This window comes from Triticum aestivum, chromosome 3B (assembly GCF_018294505.1).
Source record: "Triticum aestivum cultivar Chinese Spring chromosome 3B, IWGSC CS RefSeq v2.1, whole genome shotgun sequence".
Lineage (NCBI taxonomy): Eukaryota > Viridiplantae > Streptophyta > Magnoliopsida > Poales > Poaceae > Triticum > Triticum aestivum.
The window spans coordinates 472,306,838-472,327,242 of record NC_057801.1 but is presented as its reverse complement, the minus strand read 5'-3'; the positions used below and the strand labels follow the sequence as shown (position 1 = coordinate 472,327,242).

The following is a 20,405-nucleotide window of genomic DNA, read 5'->3' as shown; positions in this document are numbered from 1 at the left end:
ATCGCCGTGGCCACCTTCTTCTTAGGAGCCATGGCGACGAAAAACAGCTAGGTCAACTGCTAAACCGGATTTTCACAATTGCGCCCCCTACCTGGCGCGCCAAAGATGTCGGTGGGAAACGACACCTATGGGATCACTGGAATCCCTACTACGGTTGTGGGGCGCGGGATCGTGAGAAGAGCGGGACTAGCAGACAGCACAAAGGGGATTTACCCAGGTTCGGGCCGCAAAGATGCATAAAACCCTACGATCCTGCTTTTGTGGATGTATTTAGTGTTCTTGAGCTCTTGAACTAGCTCCGGGTGCTGCTAGGTTCCAAAGAGCCAAATCCTTCTCCAGTGCGCTATGGGCCTCCTTTTATAGGTGAAAGGGGCTGTCACAGTGGCACACAGGAGGTGGAAAGTGCTACAGCGTTGTGAGCTTATCGTTGGTATTACAGGACAAAGCGCATTTAATGCGAGGCTTAGGTGTCCCTTCACTTTATCGGGGACGGGGGCGAGGCCCACCCCATCCGTCGCCGCTCCTCCTCGCTTTGACATGCGCCCTGGCCAGCGATGCGTGTGGTGCCATGTAGGCAGGCAGGCAGCTGAGGTGGCACGGTGGTGGAGCCTCCACGAAGATCTGCATGCCGCCACGCAGGTACGTGCTGAGTTGGCCTGGAAGCTGCATGTTGCCACGCAGGTGCTTGCCCAGCTGGTTGGGCTGGCAGCTGCATGCGAACGGCGGCGGGGAGTTAATTGGTGCGGGCCTTGCAGTGGCCCTCCTGTCTCCTCTGGCAAGGGTCTTGTCGGGTGGCCCGGCAAGGGTCTTGCCGGGTGGCCCGGCAAGGGTCCTGCCGTGGCGCGCTGGCGTCCCGGCAAGGGTCTTGCCGGGGGTCTTGTGGATTCCTTCGGTAAGGATCTTGGTGAGGATTGTTGCTTTCCAATTCTCATCTGATCTTGAGAATTATATGTCTTCACAAAGATCTGCATGTCACCATGGAGGTGTCTCCCGACCCTGGTCCAACATGGCTGTTGGAGGCCGTGGCTCGAGGGTGGCCCGCTCCACTGGTGCAGGTGAGATGCCCCGGCAAAGGGGCTTGCCGGGGCTGCGGAGGCTGTCACCCTTGCCGGGGAAACCTGCTTCACCATCTGCACTTTGTGGCCTTGGTTCTTGATGTTGACTTATTTGTCTTATGCCTTCGGCTTCTCTCCTCCCTTTCCTGCCCTGTTATGCGAGGCTGTGGCGGGTGGCTCTGACTCCCCGTGCAAGTAAAGGGGTCAAAAGTAAAGCCCCTACTTTTGTACATCGACATAATCGCAGAAGTGAAACAGTACAAAGTTTTTGCCTAGCTCATGATTTGGTCTGAGAGACGTCTCCAACTCTTCATTACTACGTACACCGGTACAAGAACACGATGCTCTCTCGAGAGTCGAGACGCATCCAACTTTTCCCACGGACGAAACGTACGCCACCACCGGCCGCCGTAGACGGCACGACGTACGAGCGAGTGTCCCATTCCCACTACAGTCGAATACGGCTAACAACGGACGGCGTAGGTGGGGTAACGTACTCCCAGGTCCAGCTAGAATCACATACGCCGCCATCTCAAGTTGGGCTGCTTTTGTCTGAGGACTCCGACGGATCAACGCCATCACTAACATTAGAGCTGCATCGATGCCGGTGTTCTTCAGGCCACAAATTCAACATTCAACAACAACATTAGATGGACAAGAAGAAAAAGTTCGTTCTCAACGGGACACCGCGAATTCTGTACTCCACACGCTTTGTATTTCTAAATAAATTCTGTACTACACCTTTGCTTTCTGGACTCAAATATGTTCCAGGCATCAACAATATACTCAGCAGCGGAACATCAAAGACGTGGCAAAATGCTCGCCTGCCCTTCTATTCGTGACACTTACAGAACTTTACACACAAACAAATTACAAATATATATGCATCCAATTTGGCAAGAAGAATGCCCCGTCTTGAAGGAAAATAAATAGTTGAGAGTGTACTCCAGCACTTAGAAGCAGAACCTCTTTTTCTGCAAATTAATGGATGGAGTCACAGTATGGACTAGAAGGGCTAAGCACCAAGAACGCGCCCTTCCCGAGCTTAAAAAGGGACGAACAAACAATAGCGGAAAACATACCCGGAATTTGTTTTTGTCCTGTTTTTCAATATATGCAAGCAGCTCGTCCTGCCTTATCAATGTCTCATAGAGCACCTGGACATGCGAGAAAGAGAAACAACTGTTAACAAAGGAAAATACTACGCAAAATGAATGGAGAGAAGCATGCATCATGTTTTTCTCATGCTTGTAGTGGAAATCATAAAACTGGGTCAACTGTTACAGGCACTAACCTCAACAATTGTTATACACTACGCCGCAAAGAAAAAAAAAGATATACAACCAATAATCAGCTCGAGAAATAGTTTTTGTTTAATGAACCGGAGGTACCTTCTTTGTAGAAATCGGCTCAGCTTCCAATGCATCTACACGGCAGACAGCTGTATTGAGCACTTCCTCTTTCTCAACTGGCATTTGAGATGGCTTTGCTTCAAGTACAACCACCTTCTCCTCCAGTTCACGAAGCCGTCTTGATACATACGGTACCTTAAACTCCAAATTTTGGGGAAATTCCCCACAATTGTGATCACAGGCAATGGACTGTCTTGAGAACCTTTCAGATACTCTGCTTGGGGCAGAACGGATCACCATAAAAAGGCTCATAATTAAAACTGTCAGACAAGTAACAATCTGAGTTCGTAGCACTCCCAATGCCATACGTATATTTCTCAAGGAGAATGAACCTGGGTGAAGCATGCAACAAAACTAGTCAGTATAAATCCATTAAGCTCATCATAGTGGAGCTCATTTAATAACATAATCTATTCCTAAAAGAATGTTCTGTACTAGAAGGTTTATTATGCAGTGAATATGTTTCTAGTTAGTCTGTACAATATGGCCATAAGTCACGGTAACATTAAGAGTGATAGCAATACATATAAACCTGAGGTAGAAGCCATTGAAGTGGCTCTTGGACTGTGGCACACATCATCCACAAGCTTGTCAACAACAGTGGGGACGCTTTCCTCTACGACAGGAGCACTACCAGAAGTTGAAGCATGTCCTGAAGATTTTGGCTGCAAGTAGGCTACATTAATCAATAGGCATACCGACCAAGAAAAAATACTGGAAAAAAATGGAAGCCGCAAATTAAGAATCTCGCAGGAACCCAAAAGGCACTTCTCCACTTATTATCATAGTTTCAGATAGTAGACTGCTACAGCTTAGTCTCGGGTAGTTGAAGCTTGAAAGGCAAAACGGACATGATAAATTATATCATATTTTTGTCAGTTAAACATAAAATTTACGTACTTCTCTTTTCTCGAAAAGAGGATAACCCCGGCCTCTGCATCATACGATGCACATAGCCAAAATTTACGTACTTCTAGTGGTAGCATTGGTTAATATCTTGAATTGGGTTACGCTCAAAAGGGATATATACTCGCCTCATGAAGGGTCAAATCAGGGTTCACAGTGGCATCCAGTGGAGCAGCAGGAGACGTAATATCTTCTACATCAGATGTAGATTCGGCTGAGGCATCACTAGTTTTTTTCTGATCCAAAAAGATAACAAGATAAAGCTCGTAATGAAAGTTTAAGGTGATCTAGTCATTCAAAATGATCCAAACAACGTGTGCTTACAGCTGAGGAATGAAGCTTAGTATAAGAAATTGTCTTCCCATCAGTGCTTGATATGGCAAGAATTTGTTGACCATAATTTGCTTCACCGTTAAGGACCCTCTATAATGGAAGAGACATTATGTTAGTGATAAACAGGACAGACAGTGATAGGAGTGCGAGGAGAAACCTCTATTATGTTAGGATCCTTCCAAGGACCTTTGTCTGATTTTGAGCAACCTCCACTCTCTTCACACCTGCATTTGCCTCCAAGAAAATCTGGCAGTTCACTGGACATGATACTAACAAATTAGGCAGAAGCTGAACAGCAGTATGTACGAACACAAAATTAGCAAGTAACGAATAACTGTTTTGACAGTTGGTATTACCTTTCATCAATTATTTCAAGCAGCTTATTTTGGTACTTGCTTCCAAGAACCTTGATGAGAATGATACATGAGATAATCATTACACACAGTAAAACTTACGAGTTTAATCAATGAACAAGAAGGTGTCCTAATGATAGTGAAGGGGCAGAAATACACAGTTAAGGTTACAATACTTACATGAATCTTCGAAGCAGTCTGTGGATCAAGAAATGATTTAATTGTACCCCATAACATCTTGAAGCCCTGCCCAGCATTTATAATGTACAAGCAGCACAATGTCTGCAAAAACATTCAGAATTAGTAGTAACTAGACGATGCCCCGCACGTTGCGGCGGGATTTTGTATGAAATAAACATTGCGCTGAACTAATCATCTAGCCGCTGTCTTTAAAGTTTCTCTTGTAGTAAGATAAGTTGTTTATCAATATTTTACAAATAAATGAATAAAGAAATACATATATCCATCTATAAGTTTAAAGTTGGACGGAATAAAATGCATGCAGGACTCACTTTTCTGTCATATATAGAGCACTCAGGTATCATGCTATGAGCTGCATGCATGCGTCAGTTTTTTTTCTTGATTAAAACACACATAGGCGGCAGTTACTGCATGCATGCGTCATTTACTACATATGGTACGTGCAGCGGCTCTCGTTGTGTAGATTGGACGGATATTGTTGATTGATCTACTATATCCGAGGGCTAAATTAATTTGGATGATGTGGCTCAAGGAGAAGCTAGAGAATTCCTAGTAGTGGGAGCTAGGTATTTAGATATAGTAGATTAGCTACATGTGCAATTTGAAAGAGAGACCAAATGGGCACATAGAGAAAAGGTTATTAATTAACAGAAGATAATAAATATTTAGAAAATCATTAAAGCAGAATAACTGTATCACCTACCTCTGGATAGTTATCATTGTCAATCTTCTGCAGTCGCATGATTAGTTCCCTTGCATCTTTTGAGAAGTTCTTTAAGCCCTGAATTATGAAAAAGAAGTCACTGACTACCATGACCACATAAAATTAAGCAAACCTGGCCATAAGAAAACATACCACCCCTTGCACATCTAAAATAGTTGTAGATGAGTCTATGTGCCTTTTTGCAGCTATGGAACAAGCTGGAAACCTCATCTGGAAACTTCTCTCGAACTCCTTCACATGATACTTTATGTATCGGTCAAGAGTTGTTACTTTGACTAGTTTATTGGCATCAACCTTTCCAACTAGTTCTACATAGACAGGCCTTCCCTCTTTATCCACTCCATGGTAAAATTGTGGATAATACTTCTTAACTTCATTTAATTCAGTGTAGTCGAATTCCTAACGAATCAAGGGTCAAGATTAGAAGTCACGTGAAGTAAGTAACGTCACTTGCTTTCTTGGTGTATGTTTTGATTTTAGATTTACCTCTATATTGTCGACCCCATACTCATTCCTCCATCTAAGCATTTCTGACCACATATGCTTTGCTTTCTCAATATCAAACTTTCTTGCTTTCAGGAACCTACACATGGAAGGTGTAAAAAAAATGAACCAATCCAAAAAAAACTTGAAACAAATGAGCAAAACTGGAATTTCCTTCTTAACATTAATTTTGAAGGAATATATGAAATTTAAAATAGAAGAAACAAACTACAGCTTTAGTGTACAAACTATCACAAACAAGAGATTTAAATACCAATTATATTTAAAAAACTACATTAGAAGACATAAAAAAGACTATTTGCATCCAGCCCTCTCCTAACCCTACCCGCTCCCGTGCGGCGCCGCCGCGCCGCACCGGAGCGCGCCCGCCGGCCGTCTCCCATTCACTCCAGCGCACACCCTCTCCCCGCAGCCGCCGCCGGGGGCGTAGCAGGCAAAGCCTGTGTGCCACAGCGGCGGCAACGGCGTTTCTCCTCGGCCAACGATTCGTCCAGGACGGCGGCAGTTCGCGATGGCCGGATCTACAGCAGTGGTGTGGGGCGGCGGCGGCCAGGCAGACGGCGGCGTTCGGCGACTGGTCCAGCGGCGGTGGCTTGGGCACCCGATCTGGGTCCAGATGGGCTTCGGGCGGGCCGCACTTGCTGATGCCGTGTACCGTCCCGTCAACGGCATGCTGCCCCTGAGATCGACTCGCATCACGAGGACGTCGGGGGCTCCGGCCCTGGGCGTGGCGGTGGTGGCCGCCTCCTTCGCCGGAGATGGTCAGCCTGAGGCTGAGTGGTCGGATCTCCACATCTGTCATCTAGTCCCGGCTGCGAGTTGGGGAGAGAGAGTTGCCGGTGAAAACCAGGCCGATGGCGGGCGATGGCGGCGTCTTGCGTTGTTACCTTGATGAAGGCATCGTCGCGTAACTTCTGTCGACCCACTCGTGCTGCTTCAAGGGAAACCCTAAGATCTGGTCATCCAGATCGGACGATGGCGGTACTACGGTGTCGTTACTCTCTTGGGAGCATCGTTTGTGGAGCAGCGCTGGAAGACAGAGGCAGGAGGTGGAGCGGCTAAGTCTGCATGGAGCTTCGTTGGAGATGTCAAGTCATGCCTGGCCGACCTTTGTGGAATAATTAATACAGATGGCTGTATGCATTGATTGATGCAGAGGCCGGGGGTTTAACCTCCTTTTCAAACAAAAAAAACATTAGAAGACATATTAAAAGCCAACCGCTCCTGGGCCGTTACAGGCGATTGTTGTTTGTTCCTTGTTTTGTGTACATTTTGGTGTCCAAGCAGAGCACTGGTGTTATTGCGTTGGAGGCATTGTTGCGTGGAAATGAGACCCTCCGGCAGTGTCTGGCTTCTTCCCTGTCATGGTCTTCAGCGTCGACATAGAGCCAGTGAGGGTGTGGTCCCACAGGTCTGGATGTCCAGATCTTTTTTTGGGTGGGTGGGTGGGGTAGTGAGTGTGTGTGTGGGGGGGGGGGTATAAACGAGCAGTAAAGCCTTTGTCTCGCCGTTGTAGGCGAGTTTCTAACGCGCAGTGCTTAAAGTCTCCTGGAGGCGATTTAGGCTTGTGGGGGTTTTCTACCAAAAGATGGAGGGAGTTAGAGATCTTGCTCGTTTTTCTGTCTATGTTTTGTTGTACTGTACTGTTTTCCTTGTCTGTGAATATCAGATATGGTTTCTAAAAAAAGACCAGTTTGACAGAAATAACTATTTTGAGACTAAGGGAGTGTTTGGTTGCCTGCAGAACACTCAAGAAGAACACCGGCTGCACCTCGAAGATCAAGCTACGGGAGATCAACAGGAGGCTAGCCATGGATCAGGGGTGGGCCGGCTTTGCAGATCGGCTAGGTGATGACTGAGGACACCTTCAAGGTGATCGTCTTTAACCTTTCCGGTGCAGAGGTGGTGGCCAAGTACCCCCCCCCCCCTGCACGACGAAGCACTTGCCTTGATCCAAGAAGTTTAATGTGTTTTCGTTAGTCTGTCAGCCATAATCTGTTCGTTATTATGACTATGCTTGTTAATGTAGTGTGAATGCTTGTTCAAATTGCTATGCTCTGTCTGTGTGTGCGCGCGCGCTGGTAACCTCACCACTCGAACAAGAGGTTACCACACCGCATGTCTTGAACGTAACCAAACAACAGCACGTTGCATCTAGGTACCGCATGCTTGCAACCAAACGGCGTGCTAGTGGTTCGCCTCTAATGCAGGCTGGGGTTTTGTGGGCAACCAAACTAGGACCAGAACATGGTTTTAAGCCTGCATTAGCTCAGGCATGCCAAACCGGGCCACACATGCAAAGAGGCCAAAATGATGCAGGTAACCAAACATGCCCTAGTTGTAACCCAGAACCAGATGTAGTGATGCATTTTCACAAATCATGGGACTTAAAAAACCTAAATTTGTAGTTTTTTTATGCAACTTCTCAAAAAAATGTAGCTTACTGATGTATGTAGTTTAGTGACAGCCTGTACACTAAACGTGTATTGTATGTAGTTTTGTGACAGCCTGTACACTAAACCTGTATAATTTGGTGAAATTGACAGTAAAATATATAATCAACATGTTATTTGCGATTTTTTTGCTGGAAATGAAGGTAATCTACCAAAGAAGAAACCCAAATATTCGTTCAGACCAGCAGATGTGGTACCTTAACATCGTGTGATAATCGTCATGACGTTCTGGCAACAAGCCCCCATCAAGCAAGCATCGGCGGAATCTTTCAACAGTTTCCAGCTCTTGCACATCCCTTATATCCTCTATTGAGGCTAGATTGCCGCTCTTCTTTTTGCTCTTCCTCCTCAAGGAACGCCTAAATTTATTTCCGGCACTAATCGCTCTTTTCTTCAAGGACCCCTTTTTGGCCTTGTTGTCACCTTCTGAGTTATCTTCATCGGATTTGCTCTCCTCCTTCTCATCATCATGAGTGAAGCCCTCAAAACCTGCACCTGCAAATATTATCTTAGCATTCCTTCTCTGACTGAATAAGAAATTGGCAATTATTGTCATAGTAATAGTATCGACAAGGAGTAGGCAATAAGTGAACTGAGCACTTAGTAATTCTTCACAGTGAATTAATTACTACTCCCTCTGTTCCTAAATATAAGTCTTTCTAGAGATTTCAATATGGACTACATACAAATGTATAAAGACATATTTTAGAGTGCAGATTCACTCATTTTGCTTCGTGTGTAGTCCATATTAGAATCTCTAAAAAGACTTATATTTAGGAATGGAGGGAGTATCACATTATTGAAATTTCATCAAGATACACAATCAACTAATCATAATTAGTACTCCCTCTGTAACGGAGGGAGTAGTAATTTTGTATTCCTCGCAAAAAAAGAACTCCCTCGGATCCAAAATAAGTGTCGTAGCTTTGAACTAAGGTTAGTTCTAACTGCTACACTTATTATGATCGAGGGAGTAGTAATTTGGTATTTCCTATACTACTGTTATTGGACACTTTCCCCCGGAAGAAGGGCATGGGACGTATAGCCAAAGAATCACAGCGCCCTGAATCCAAGAGCAAAATCTCGGTTATAGAGATTATCTTGTTATCAACTGTAATTACTTTTTTGAGGAATCATCTACAGTAATTGTTCAACTCCACGGAAGCAGCCAATCCATAATCCCTCGTGCAAGCACTGGCAAATAACGGTAGCGAAACGATGCGCGAGAACGTCACGAAGAAAGGGCAGCGCCAAGGAGAAAACACGAAGGGCAAGCAGTTCAAGGAAGCAACGCTCGGCACTCACCGGGCCTCCCGGACCGGTCGACGGGCCCCGACATCCCTGGCCGTCCTCCCAATCCAAGTTTGGTTGCCCCGGTGGATTCTGAACCTTAGCCCTCCATAATCCCCTGGGAAGCGAGGATTTCGGCGGATGAACTCGAGAAGACGAGGGAATGAACGGTGGCTTGTTTGAATTTCAGTCTCTTTTTTTATCAGGGAATATCGGGGGAGAGGGGAAAGGAAGCTTCTGCTTTTCCTTCATCGCTGGAGAGCGGAGGGGAGTGGAGGGGAGGGTGAACACGCAAGCGTGGCACGTGGGAGGCCGACATGGGCTACGCCGCCGACCTGGCACACGCGGCGTTGGGACGGTACGCAGCAGAGCTGGCCAGACGAGCCGGCCCGGCACGCCCATGGGAGCACGGTTAGTAAGCGGGCCGTGCCGTTTCAGCCCGTGTGCTGCGCCTTCAGGCCCATGCATGGCCGCTTAGTTAATCGAACCGGCACATTGGCCCGTTTAGCATGCTGGCCTGTTTAGCAGTTCGGCCTTATGGGCTGTTTTGGACCATTTTAGGTCTATTAGGTTGTTTAGTAGCAAACATGTCCGTGTGTTGCAACAAAAGAAAAAAAATCACCCCTTGCACACACACTCGACGACATCAGCAAATCTTTTGAAATCTTTCATGATGCCACACAAGACACAACAAGCAACATAATAAGTGTGTTGTGCAAAAGCATAAAGGTAGAATGATTTTTGAAGTGTACTCAAGGTGTTTCTAGTTCATTATACAACATAAATATCTACCTAGTTGCCGGTATATGTTTACGTCTTTGCAGTCAGTGATGCCCAATAAATATTGCATTATAATGAAAATAGCAAGTATATTTTAATATACAATGATAACATGTACATAAGAGCATTTTTTTGTCTTCTTGATATATGTGTTTGCAACTGAAATCCAAGTCAATACTTAATTTAGTTGCAAACATATTAGACAACTCCATCGAAAACAATCAATCTGTAAGGACGTGCATACCAAATGTTCAAGGTTGTATATCAACATCGATATTCTTAAAAAATAAATTATGGGCAAAATTTCAAACAATATGATTTTTTTATATAAAGCTTGTATCAACAATTTCGTGTACATCATCGTATAGAGGATGATTTTTGTGCACTGTGTGATATAGAGGTGATGATTATGTACATATTGTAACCTTTAGCATATAGTATCTGATTGAAATCAACATCCTCTATAGTGCCAATAGTAGCTTTTGTGAGAGCATCAACCTATCATATTTAGTCCATTTAAATGGATAGGAATCATATATAATAGATATTTCCAAAATACCCCATATAAATAAGGTATTAAACTATTAATTATGGTTGCACCTTAAACATAATTTTAAAAATGATTAGCATGCAAGATAATGACATATTTGGAATCTACACATTTTTCTGGGAGATTTTCATATATAATATGTTAGATTTCGAGTTATGGTTTAAAACATATGGAAACCAAGTATGTTACTTCTTAAACTTGTGTTGGTTTTTCTCTTAAAGAGAAAAGGGTGATGCAGCAAAGTGGAGATAAGCATTTTGCTCAGTTGAGAACCAAGGTATCAATCCAATAGAAGGAACACACAAGTCATCAATGATTGCACCTATACAAACAAACAAATATTTGCATCCAACGCGATAGAGGGGTTGCCAATCCCTTCATGGTTACTTGCAAAGATTAGATCTGATAGTAATAGATATAAAAGATAAGTAAAAATGCAAAATAAGATAAAGGTAAATAAATTGCAGTAAGGTATTTTTGGGTTTTTTATTTTAGATCTGAAAATAATATAATAAAAGATAGACCCGGTGGCCATAGTTTTCACTAGAGGCTTCTATCTTGAAAGAAAGCATAAGGTGGGTAAATTATTGTTCAACAATTGATAGAAAAGCGCATAGTTATGACGCTATCTAAAACAAATTATTGCATGATGCTGCTAACGCGACACTACAATTAGAGACCCTTCGATAAAACTGTGTGCGATGCAATAATGCAAACGATATGTAAAAAACGTCAAAAAGATGCAAAATGTCTGCGATGGCAGATACATCAAACACGGTTTGGATTTTTTTGTTGTGTGTGCGATGCGGGGCATATGATTCAGTATAATGAACTGTTTGTGATGGGGCAGAACAATAGAAACGGGAAGCCAGATAAAGGTGTGTGAGATAGTTCACTCGAATGAACTATTTGTGATTAGGCGGAACAAAAGAAACGATCAGCCAGATCAAGATGTATGCGATAGAGGGCAAACAGTGCACTCGGGTGAACTGTTTGCATTGAGCAAGAGAACAGGAACGGTTCAATTTAACAAGATGTGTGTGATACGCGACAAACAGGTTTATAATCAGAAATGTGTGCGAAGACCGATAATTACACAGACAATTGCTACTAATAAGACGTGTGTGTTGTGTGTTGAGACACACACACACACACATATAAGGACATGGTTGCATAACCAAATTAAACATCCAATTACATAGGTGGCTACTACACACATGACATTTCCACACACCAAAATCAAAATATATATTACATGCATAATTAACTAGGATAAACAATCATCTGATCATCATCTACTTCTTGGGACGCTTGCCGCTACTGCTCTGCTTGTGGCTTGATCCAGCCGTGTCGATTTCGGTAACGAGGCAGTTCCTCATGTCAACGATCCGTCTGTGCATATCGTAGCATGTGTACACGCTCTTGGCCGCGAACCTGAGGTGAGGTTCATCCAGTTGCCGCGTCCAGGCCCCGTGCTAGGATACGGGATTTGTTCTCTTGCCATCCTGCTTCATCTTTTCGTAGTAGGGGTTGATGATGGCCGAGACGAGTTCAACCAGTGAGTCCTTCTTCGTGCTGCCCCAGACCCTGTAGTACTCATGGATTTCAACAAGTTTCTTGCAGGCCAAGCCCGTAACCTTGAGCGCATTTACATCGTTGCAGGTTTCCATCGTAGCGAACTAGTAGTCATTGTTGTTGACAAACCTGGCGAAACGGTTGCAAGGCTCTGTGGCCATGCCGTAGTGGAAGATGAGGACATGATGGCGCACGCACAACCGGGCGACGGTAACCTTCTGATCTTTGCCGGGATGACCGTCGGTGTACTGGAGGTCGATGTCGACCACCTTGTACTTGTCTCGAGCAAGCAACTGCTCCATGGTGTTGATGTAGTCATCCACCACGGTCAGGTCTTTGGTGTACGGTGGACACATCATTCTCCCTTGCGTGGGTCTCCACTTTATGCTCGGCGAACTCCATTGCAGAGCCACTAGATATCCTCTCTGTATGTGTCGTCGTGGGTGTGCTTGTTGTGTTGTGGGGCGAGATCGAGAGGTTGAAGAGACTAAGGTTATAATGGCCACGGGAATTAATGGGAAAGCCGGACGGCCTGGAATATCCGCACCCCGGAATGGCAGTTCTAAATTGCAGTGCGTAACTCCATCGTGCCGCACATAATTGCATCGTGGCGATGCGCGCGGCGCAACCGCATGCATATGGGGGCCCCAACGTGATCGTGCGCAGGCCCCAACCGCTGGCAGAGCGTGCGTGCGCATGGATGTGAGAAGAGCGCTCTATGGTCGCCTCAATGGCGAGCAACCATATATATGCATATAGCAGTTGAACATGCAAGGAAAATTTGTCCGCAAGCCGAGCGCATGCAGGTACGCGAGCAGAGCGCACCAACGGACGCGAGGAGAGCGTGCCGCGGTGCCTAACGGCGAGCAGAGGGCGCCGAGGGATGCGAGCATAGGCCGGCGCAGTGATACGTGGCATAATAAGACGAACTGTGCGAGCAATGTCGGAGACATCGAGCACGAATCAGATTAGAGTTGCGTGTGTGATATGTGGCATACAGTTGATCCACCCGATCGAGCTGTTTGTGATGGAATAAGCCGTGTGTGCTCTAGGCAAACACTTGCTGGTATACAACCGTCTGTGATTGATGAATTCATGACCGACGGGTGAGGGAGTCCTGGATTAAGGGGTCCTCGGGTGTCCGGCCTCTTGACATGGGCCGGACTGTTGGGCTGTGAAGATACAAGACCGAAGATTCTCTCCCTTGTCCTGATGGGACTCCCCTTGGCGTGGAAGGCAAGCTTGGCGTCCGGATATGAAGATTCCTTTCTCTGTAACCGACTTTGTACAACCCTAGTTCCCTCCGGTGTCTATATAAACCGGAGGGTTTAGTCCATAGAGGCAATCATAATCATATATGCTAGACTTCTAGGGTTTTAGCCATTACAATCTCGTGGTAGATCAACTCTTGTAACACTCCTGTTCATCAAGATCAATCAAGCAGGAAGTAGGGTATTACCTCCATAGAGAGGGCCCGAACCTTGGTAAACATCGTGTCCCCGCCTCCTATTACAATCGACCTTAGACACACAGTTTGGGACCCCCTACCCGAGATCCGCCGGTTTTGACACCGACATTGGTGCTTTCATTGAGAGTTCCGCTGTGATGTCAAAGACGGGATTGATGGCTCGCCCTGTTATCAAGGACAATATCATCTCCGGAGGAGCCCTGGCCTCAGGCCAAACCCTCCGGCTGGGCGGCTTTACCATGACCGCCCTTCCGGTCGTTAAGACGATGATGACTTCTCGGGTCATTGAAAATTTCCTCCGTGTCGACTCCGAATACTCTAAACGGATGGATCCGACGGAGTTGTCGTCTTTAAACAAACTCCTAGATCGTATCGCCGCCTTGGGGGTCGCTATAGACTACGATTAGATTGGGCCTAAACCCGATCAGAGAGAAACCAAATCTTTGCCGATCACCCATCAGATAGCGGTAGTAGAGGAGCAATACAACAACTCTTCCTCCATATTAAGGACGAACTATGTTTGGATTTTCGAGCTTGAAGAGCCGGATACCTGTCCATGAAAGGACAAGCCCCTTCCTCCGAAGTTAGAGTCGGACGGTGGACCTGAAAAATTGGTTGATATCCCGGAGCACGAACTGTTAAGCTCGGAAGTTTCTCAAACTCTTGATCCCAAATTGGGTCAGGGTTCGGACTTAAATCCACCTTGTAAGGGCATATTTATCCCTTTGTAGTTTTGGTGATTGATGACAATGCTTTTGCGTACTAATCATGTGCTTTGAGCTTTTCAGATATATCATGAATGAACACAAGACGATTTGATGCCCCTCGAATATTATTGAAGACGGTGTTTCTCTACGTTTCTTTTCCGTGGATTTGAATCATAGGAAAGTCGTACTATTGAGAGGGGGTCCATGTTGGAAAGGTTTGGGTGGAATCTCACGTACACACATTCATTTTGCACCGCCTTTCCTTTGGCTCTTTGGAGTTTCCTCCGTCTCACCGTGTCCCTGCAGAATGAAGGACTCCTAGTGTTGTTGTTCATAGGCTGGCGGTAGTACTGCTCACAAAAGCGGTACTACCGCAGGCACCCACGGTAGTACCATGGGTGCCCACGGTAGTACCGTGGGCGCCCACGGTAGTACCGCTCCACTTGAGCGGTAGTACCGCGAGCTCTGGCCTGGCGCTGCCGTGCAAGCAGTAGTAGGGGAGGATGTAATTTTTTACATCCGCTCCATACACGGTAGTACCGTGCTCTGGCGCGGTAGTACCATGCCGCATGGCCAGGCACTGCGGCATGCCCGGAAGTAGGGGCGGATGTAATTTTTTACATCCGCACCCTACATGGTAGTACCGCACCTAGTTTGCGGTAGTACCGTGTCGGACTTTTGCATAGATAAAATCTCGGCGGATGTAGTCACAGATGTAATTTTTTATATCTGTGCCTACCGTGCCTGGACGGTGGCTGCCATGTGGTAGTACCGCACGGGGTCGCGGTAGTACCATGCCAGCGGTTCTACCGCACCCTGTCGGTGCTCATCTGGTCAGGTCCAGGCCCTGCCGTGCCTACGGTAGTACCATGGTCCTCCGCGGTAGTACCACAGGCCCACGCGGTAGTGCCGCTCCAGTTGTGCGGTAGTATCGTGGGTCGCGGGCTGAGTGGTGGGTAACGAGTGGAATTGTCCCCCACTATATAAAGGGGTCTTCTTCTCCAAGAAGACTTACCTCTTCCATCCCCAGGCTCTATTGTTGCTCCAAGCTCCATTTTCGCCAGATCTCTCTCCCTATTCAATCAAACTTGTTGATTTTCTAGGGATTGGTTGAGAAGGCCCCAATCTACACTTCCACCAAGAGAAATTTGATTCCCCCCACTAATCCCTTGCGGTTCTTGCTACTCTTGGGTGTTTGAGCACCCTAGACGGTTGAGGTCACCGCGAAGCCATAGTCCATTGTGGTGAAGCTTCGTGGTGTCGTTGGGAGCCTCCAATTAAGTTGTGGAGATTTCCCCAACCTTGTTTGTAAAGGTTCGGTCGCCGCCTTCAAGGGCACCAATAGTGGAATCACGGCATCTCGCATTGTGTGAGGGCATGAGGAGAATACGGTGGCCCTAGTGGCTTCTTAGGGAGCATTGTGCCTCCACACCGCTCCAACGGAGACGTACTTCCCCTCAAAGGGAAGGAACTTCGGTAACACATCCTCGTCTTCATCGGTTCCACTCTTGGTTATCTCTTACCTTTACTTGTGCAAGTTTTATTGTGGTCTATCCCTTGCTTGCTTGTGTGCTTATTGTTGTTGCATCATATAGCTTGCTCACCAGTTGCATATCTAGACAACCTACTTTGATGCAAAGTTTAATTTGGTAAAGAAAAGCTAATTGTTAGTTGCATATTCATCCCCCCCAGTCAACTATATCGATCCTTTCACACCCACCCACCCAGATACACACGATCTTATGCACATACGACAGCAGTCTCAAGAAACGGTCCATCACTTTTGGGCCAGATTCCTCCTTGTCAAAGACAAGATCAAAGAATGCCGCGACGAAAACACGATCTCGTTATTCTACAACAATTGCATGGACGAGGGAATCCTCAATGCCATTAACCGCCATCGTGTATTACACTTCGCTGACTTGGCAACCATAGTATAGAAGTACTGCGCAATGGAAAGCGCCTGGAAAACTCAGGCAGCTCCTTGGGAGCCACCGGTTCCCACTCAACCCCTCGTTCGGGCAAAAAGGATGCACCCTCGTCGGTCGCCCGATCCAATAGTAAAGAAATCGAAACCCAATACGAGGCGCGGAACCGTTCTGGAGGGATGGCTCTATAGGCCATGCAAAATACATACAACGTCGGATACCATACCAACCCACAACCTTAGAGCATGTTGGATACTCCGGCAAGTGGCCAAGAGCGGCGAGGATCTCCTCATAAAAAATACCGTAGAGCAACACCCAATGGAACACGGCGACCTTAGAGTATTGACGGTCTTTGAGACTTTCACCTCAAACAATAGGTGCAAAAGGGCTCTCCACGGCCTCGAGTCGCATCAATAAACCCCTAGAACGACACGGCCATAACTTTGAATGCCGGTGACGAACCAAAATTCAACACAGTCCGGGCACCTGCCACCTTGGTCCTCAGTCCGATCATGGACGACTTTCGGCTTACCAAAGTGCTCATGACGGCGGCAGAGGACTAAACCTCATTTATGAGGAAACTCTCAATAAAATGGAAATAGACAGGAGCCGCATTGAGAAAAGTAGAACGACCTTTCGAGGAATCATTCCCAGTCGGGAGGCACGATGCGCGGGAAAAATCACACTCAATGTGGTATTTGGCACGCTGGAGAACTATCAGTCCAAAGAGATAACCTTCCAAGTGGCCCCTTTCAACAGTGGATATCATGCCTTATTAGGGCGAGATGCATTTGCACGCTTCCAAGATATACCTCATTACGGGTACATGAAGCTCAAGATGCCCGGGCCCAATGGTATTATCACTCTTACCAGTGATCTAGACATAGCACTCCGCACCAAAAACAAAACCGCAGCCCTGACCCTCGAAGCATTGCCTGAAGCCCTCGCGGCTGAAGAGTTAACCGCACTACGCTCCATGATGGATAGGGACGATGTGATCCTGGACAAGCAACCCAAGTCCACCTCCTTTAAACCAGCAGACGAAATAGTCAAATTTCAAGTCCACCCGACGGACTCCAAGAAGACAGCATCCATCGGAGCACAACTGGACCCAACGGTTAACGCTGCACTGTGAGCATTCCTACGCGAAAACTGGGACATATTCGCCTGGCACCCTTCCGATATGCCAGGGATCCCACGCAAGCTGGCCAAACACAGCCTAAACATACTGAAGGGATACAAACCGGTCAAGAAAACACTGCGGCACTTTTCCGAACCCAAATGACAAGCTATGGGATAGGAGCTAGCCAAGTTACTCGAGGCCGGATTCATCAGAGAAATAAAACACCCGGACTGGCTGGCAAACCTGGTGATGGTACCAAATAAGGATAAATCCTAGTGACTATGTGTCGATTTCAAAGACCTCAACAAGGATTGCCCTAAGGATCCCTTCCCCCTCCCCCGCATCAGTCAGATTATCGATGCTACTGTAGGACACGACTCACTGTGTTTCCTCGACGCATACTCCGGATAGCATCAAATCAAGATGAAGGAGTTCGATCAAGCTGCAACAGCATTTATTACCCCATACGGGCCGTTCCGCTTCAACACTATGCCCTTCGGACTCAAAAACGCCGGTGCCACCTATCAACACATGATTCAAACATGCCTGGAGAAACAGATCAGCAAGACAGTTGAAGCGTATGTAGATGACGTCGTCATCAAAACTAGGCACGTCGAGTCATTAATAGACGATCTGCGTCTCACATTCCACAACCTCCGTACGTATGACATCAAGCTCAATCCAGAAAAGTGTGTTTTCGGTGTTCCCGCTAGAAAATTGCTGGGCTTCATCGTTTCCAATAGAGGAATTGAGGAAAACCCAGCTAAAATCCGAGCTTTGTCACAGTTGGCTACGCCAACAAACCTTAAACAAGTCCAAAAACTAGCTGGATGTGTGGCAGCGTTAAGCCGCTTTATCTCCAGACTAGGAGAAAAAGCATTACCACTTTATCGCCTTCTCCGACGCATCGGACACTTCGAGTGGACGGACGGGAAAATAGCTGGACTGGAAGAAATAAAGGCTCTTTTAGCGAGCAACTCAATCCTGGCCGCACCGAATGTCGGTGAACCCATGTTATTATGCATATCGGCAACACACCAAGTCGTGAGTGCGGTGCTCGTCGTCGAACTAGAAGAAGACAGACACAAATTCCCGCTTCAGAAGCCGGTATACTACGTATCTACTGTTCTCACACCATGCAAATCCCAGTACCCTCATTACCAAACAATAGCATACGCGGTCTTCATGGCATCCCGGAAGCTACGACACTACTTTCAAGAGTGCTCAATCATGGTGGCCTCCGAAGTACCACTCAATGACATAATAAACAACCGCGATGCCACGGGCCAGATTGCCAAGTGGGCCATTGAGCTCCTCCCATTCGACATAACATACAGACCACGCCGGGCCATTAAATCCCAAGTACTGACCGACTTCGTCGCCGAATGGACAGAGGCCGAACTCCCTAAAGAGTACGACACATATTCCAACTAGGTCATGCACTTTGATGGTTCCAAAATGCCGGCAAGCCTAGGAGCGGGCGTTGTCCTGACATTGCCCACTGGAGATACAATTCAGTATGTACTCCAAATATTATACACAGACTCCAACAATGCAGCCGAATACGAGGCCTTATTGCATGGTCTTCGGATGGCTGTCTCCATGGGCATACAACGCCTATAAGTGCATGGATATTCAAACCTCGCAATATCTCAAATAAATGGAGATTTCGATGCCAAAGATCCGAAGATGGCGGCTTACCATAACGCCGTTCTCAAAATGTCGGCTCGGTTCGAGGGGCTCAAGTTTCATCATGTGGCCCGAGAAAGTAATCAAGCGGTGGATGTCCTTGCTCGCATCGGTGCCAAGCGCGACCCCGGCCCACCTAACTTGTTTCTGGAAAGTCTCTTCAAGCCATCCATGGTGTGGCAAGGGGAGAGCGGCAATATCAGTCTGAATCCGACTATAACCCCGAATTCCGAACACAACGATATCATCGGGGGCTTAGCCATCGAAATAACACCGTCGGCCCATATTATCATGGCAGTCATTGCCCCATGGACCGAACCCTTCTTGGACTATCTTATAGGCGAGAACTCCCTGAGGATCAGAATAAGGCGCGCCGCATTGTCTGGCGCTCGAAAGCCTACAAGGTTCATGATGGAGAACTCTACAAGAAAAGCACTACCGGAGTACTTCAAAGATGTATCTCCGAGGAAGAGGGGCGACAGCTCTTGGCTGAAATTCATGCCGGTCTTGGTGGTCACCACGCCGCGGCTCGGCCCCTTGTGAGCAAGACCTTCCGTACAGGTTTCTATTGGCCGATGGCCCAAGCAGATGCACAACACCTTGTCCAACATTGCGTCGGATGCCAGCTTTTCGCCAACCAAAGCCATATGCCACCCACCGCTCTACAAACAATCCCTGTCACTTGGCCTTTCGTGGTCTGGGGGCTTGATATGGTTGGACCCCTTAAAGGAGGAAGCCATAAGAAAAAATATCTGTTGGTCATGGTGGGTAAATTCACCAAGTGGATAGAGGCCAAACCAGTTAAAACGGCCGAAGCCGGACCAGTGATAAACTTTATATCCGGTGTTGTGCACCATTATGGCGTACCACACAGCATCATCACCGATAACAGCTCCAATTGCATAGCCGATGAGGTGAAAACTTGGTGTGCTAATTTGGGCATTAAGCTCGATTATGCCTCCGTCTATCACCCGCAAACAAACAGTCAAGTCAAACGAGCCAATGGTCTTATTATGAGCGGCATTAAGCCCAGACTAGTGTGGTCTTTGAAAGAATCAGACAAGCACGGGGTTGAGGAGCTCGACTCCGTACTCTAGGGGTTGCGGACCACGCCCAATTGCACTACCGGATACACACCTTTCTTCATGGTGTACGGCGCAGAGGCTGTGTTACCCTGCGGCATTATTCATGACTCACCTCGAGTGCGCATGTATGAAGAGAGAGAGGCCGAGCTTGATTGGCAGGACAACTTAGATGCCCTGGAGGAGGAGCGCGATGTCGCAAAAGCCCGCGCCGCATTTTATCAACAACAGGCTCGTAGATATCAAAGCAGAGAAGTATGAGACAAGACTTA

General features: G+C 46.8%; 1 protein-coding gene across 5 annotated transcripts; it reads right to left on the bottom strand.

Annotated features, from left to right (window-relative positions):
• Positions 1-1,723: 1,723 nt before the first annotated feature.
• LOC123070441 (phosphatidylinositol/phosphatidylcholine transfer protein SFH8) lies at positions 1,724-9,529 on the bottom strand. 5 transcript variants are annotated; one of them, XM_044493668.1, is made up of 14 exons: positions 9,247-9,529; positions 8,139-8,430; positions 5,471-5,567; positions 5,117-5,383; positions 4,964-5,041; positions 4,240-4,341; positions 4,063-4,112; positions 3,864-3,975; positions 3,698-3,796; positions 3,502-3,609; positions 3,000-3,132; positions 2,447-2,799; positions 2,138-2,212; positions 1,724-2,029 (listed from the first exon to the last, which is right to left on the bottom strand). In XM_044493668.1, exons 1-14 carry the CDS (start codon positions 9,278-9,280, stop codon positions 2,009-2,011), a joined length of 1,821 nt encoding a protein of 606 aa, XP_044349603.1. In that variant the 5' UTR covers positions 9,281-9,529; the 3' UTR covers positions 1,724-2,008. The 5 variants fall into 5 exon arrangements, with proteins under 5 accessions (XP_044349603.1, XP_044349602.1, XP_044349604.1 ...); XM_044493667.1 differs by having other exon boundaries at positions 8,139-8,436; positions 9,247-9,523; XM_044493669.1 differs by having other exon boundaries at positions 3,864-3,963; positions 8,139-8,436; positions 9,247-9,523.
• Positions 9,530-20,405: the final 10,876 nt, after the last annotated feature.

Bases quoted from the DNA above. Each gene is read 5' to 3' on its own strand.
- LOC123070441 (XM_044493667.1), bottom strand. From the start codon at position 9,280: ATGTCGGGGCCCGTCGACCGGTCCGGGAGGCCCG. The intron at 3,610-3,697 runs GTAAGCACACGT...TTTTTGGATCAG, and splicing joins CTAAGCTTCATTCCTCAGCT to AAAAAAACTAGTGATGCCTC. The intron at 3,133-3,501 runs GCGAGTATATAT...GCCTACTTGCAG, and splicing joins CTGATTTGACCCTTCATGAG to CCAAAATCTTCAGGACATGC.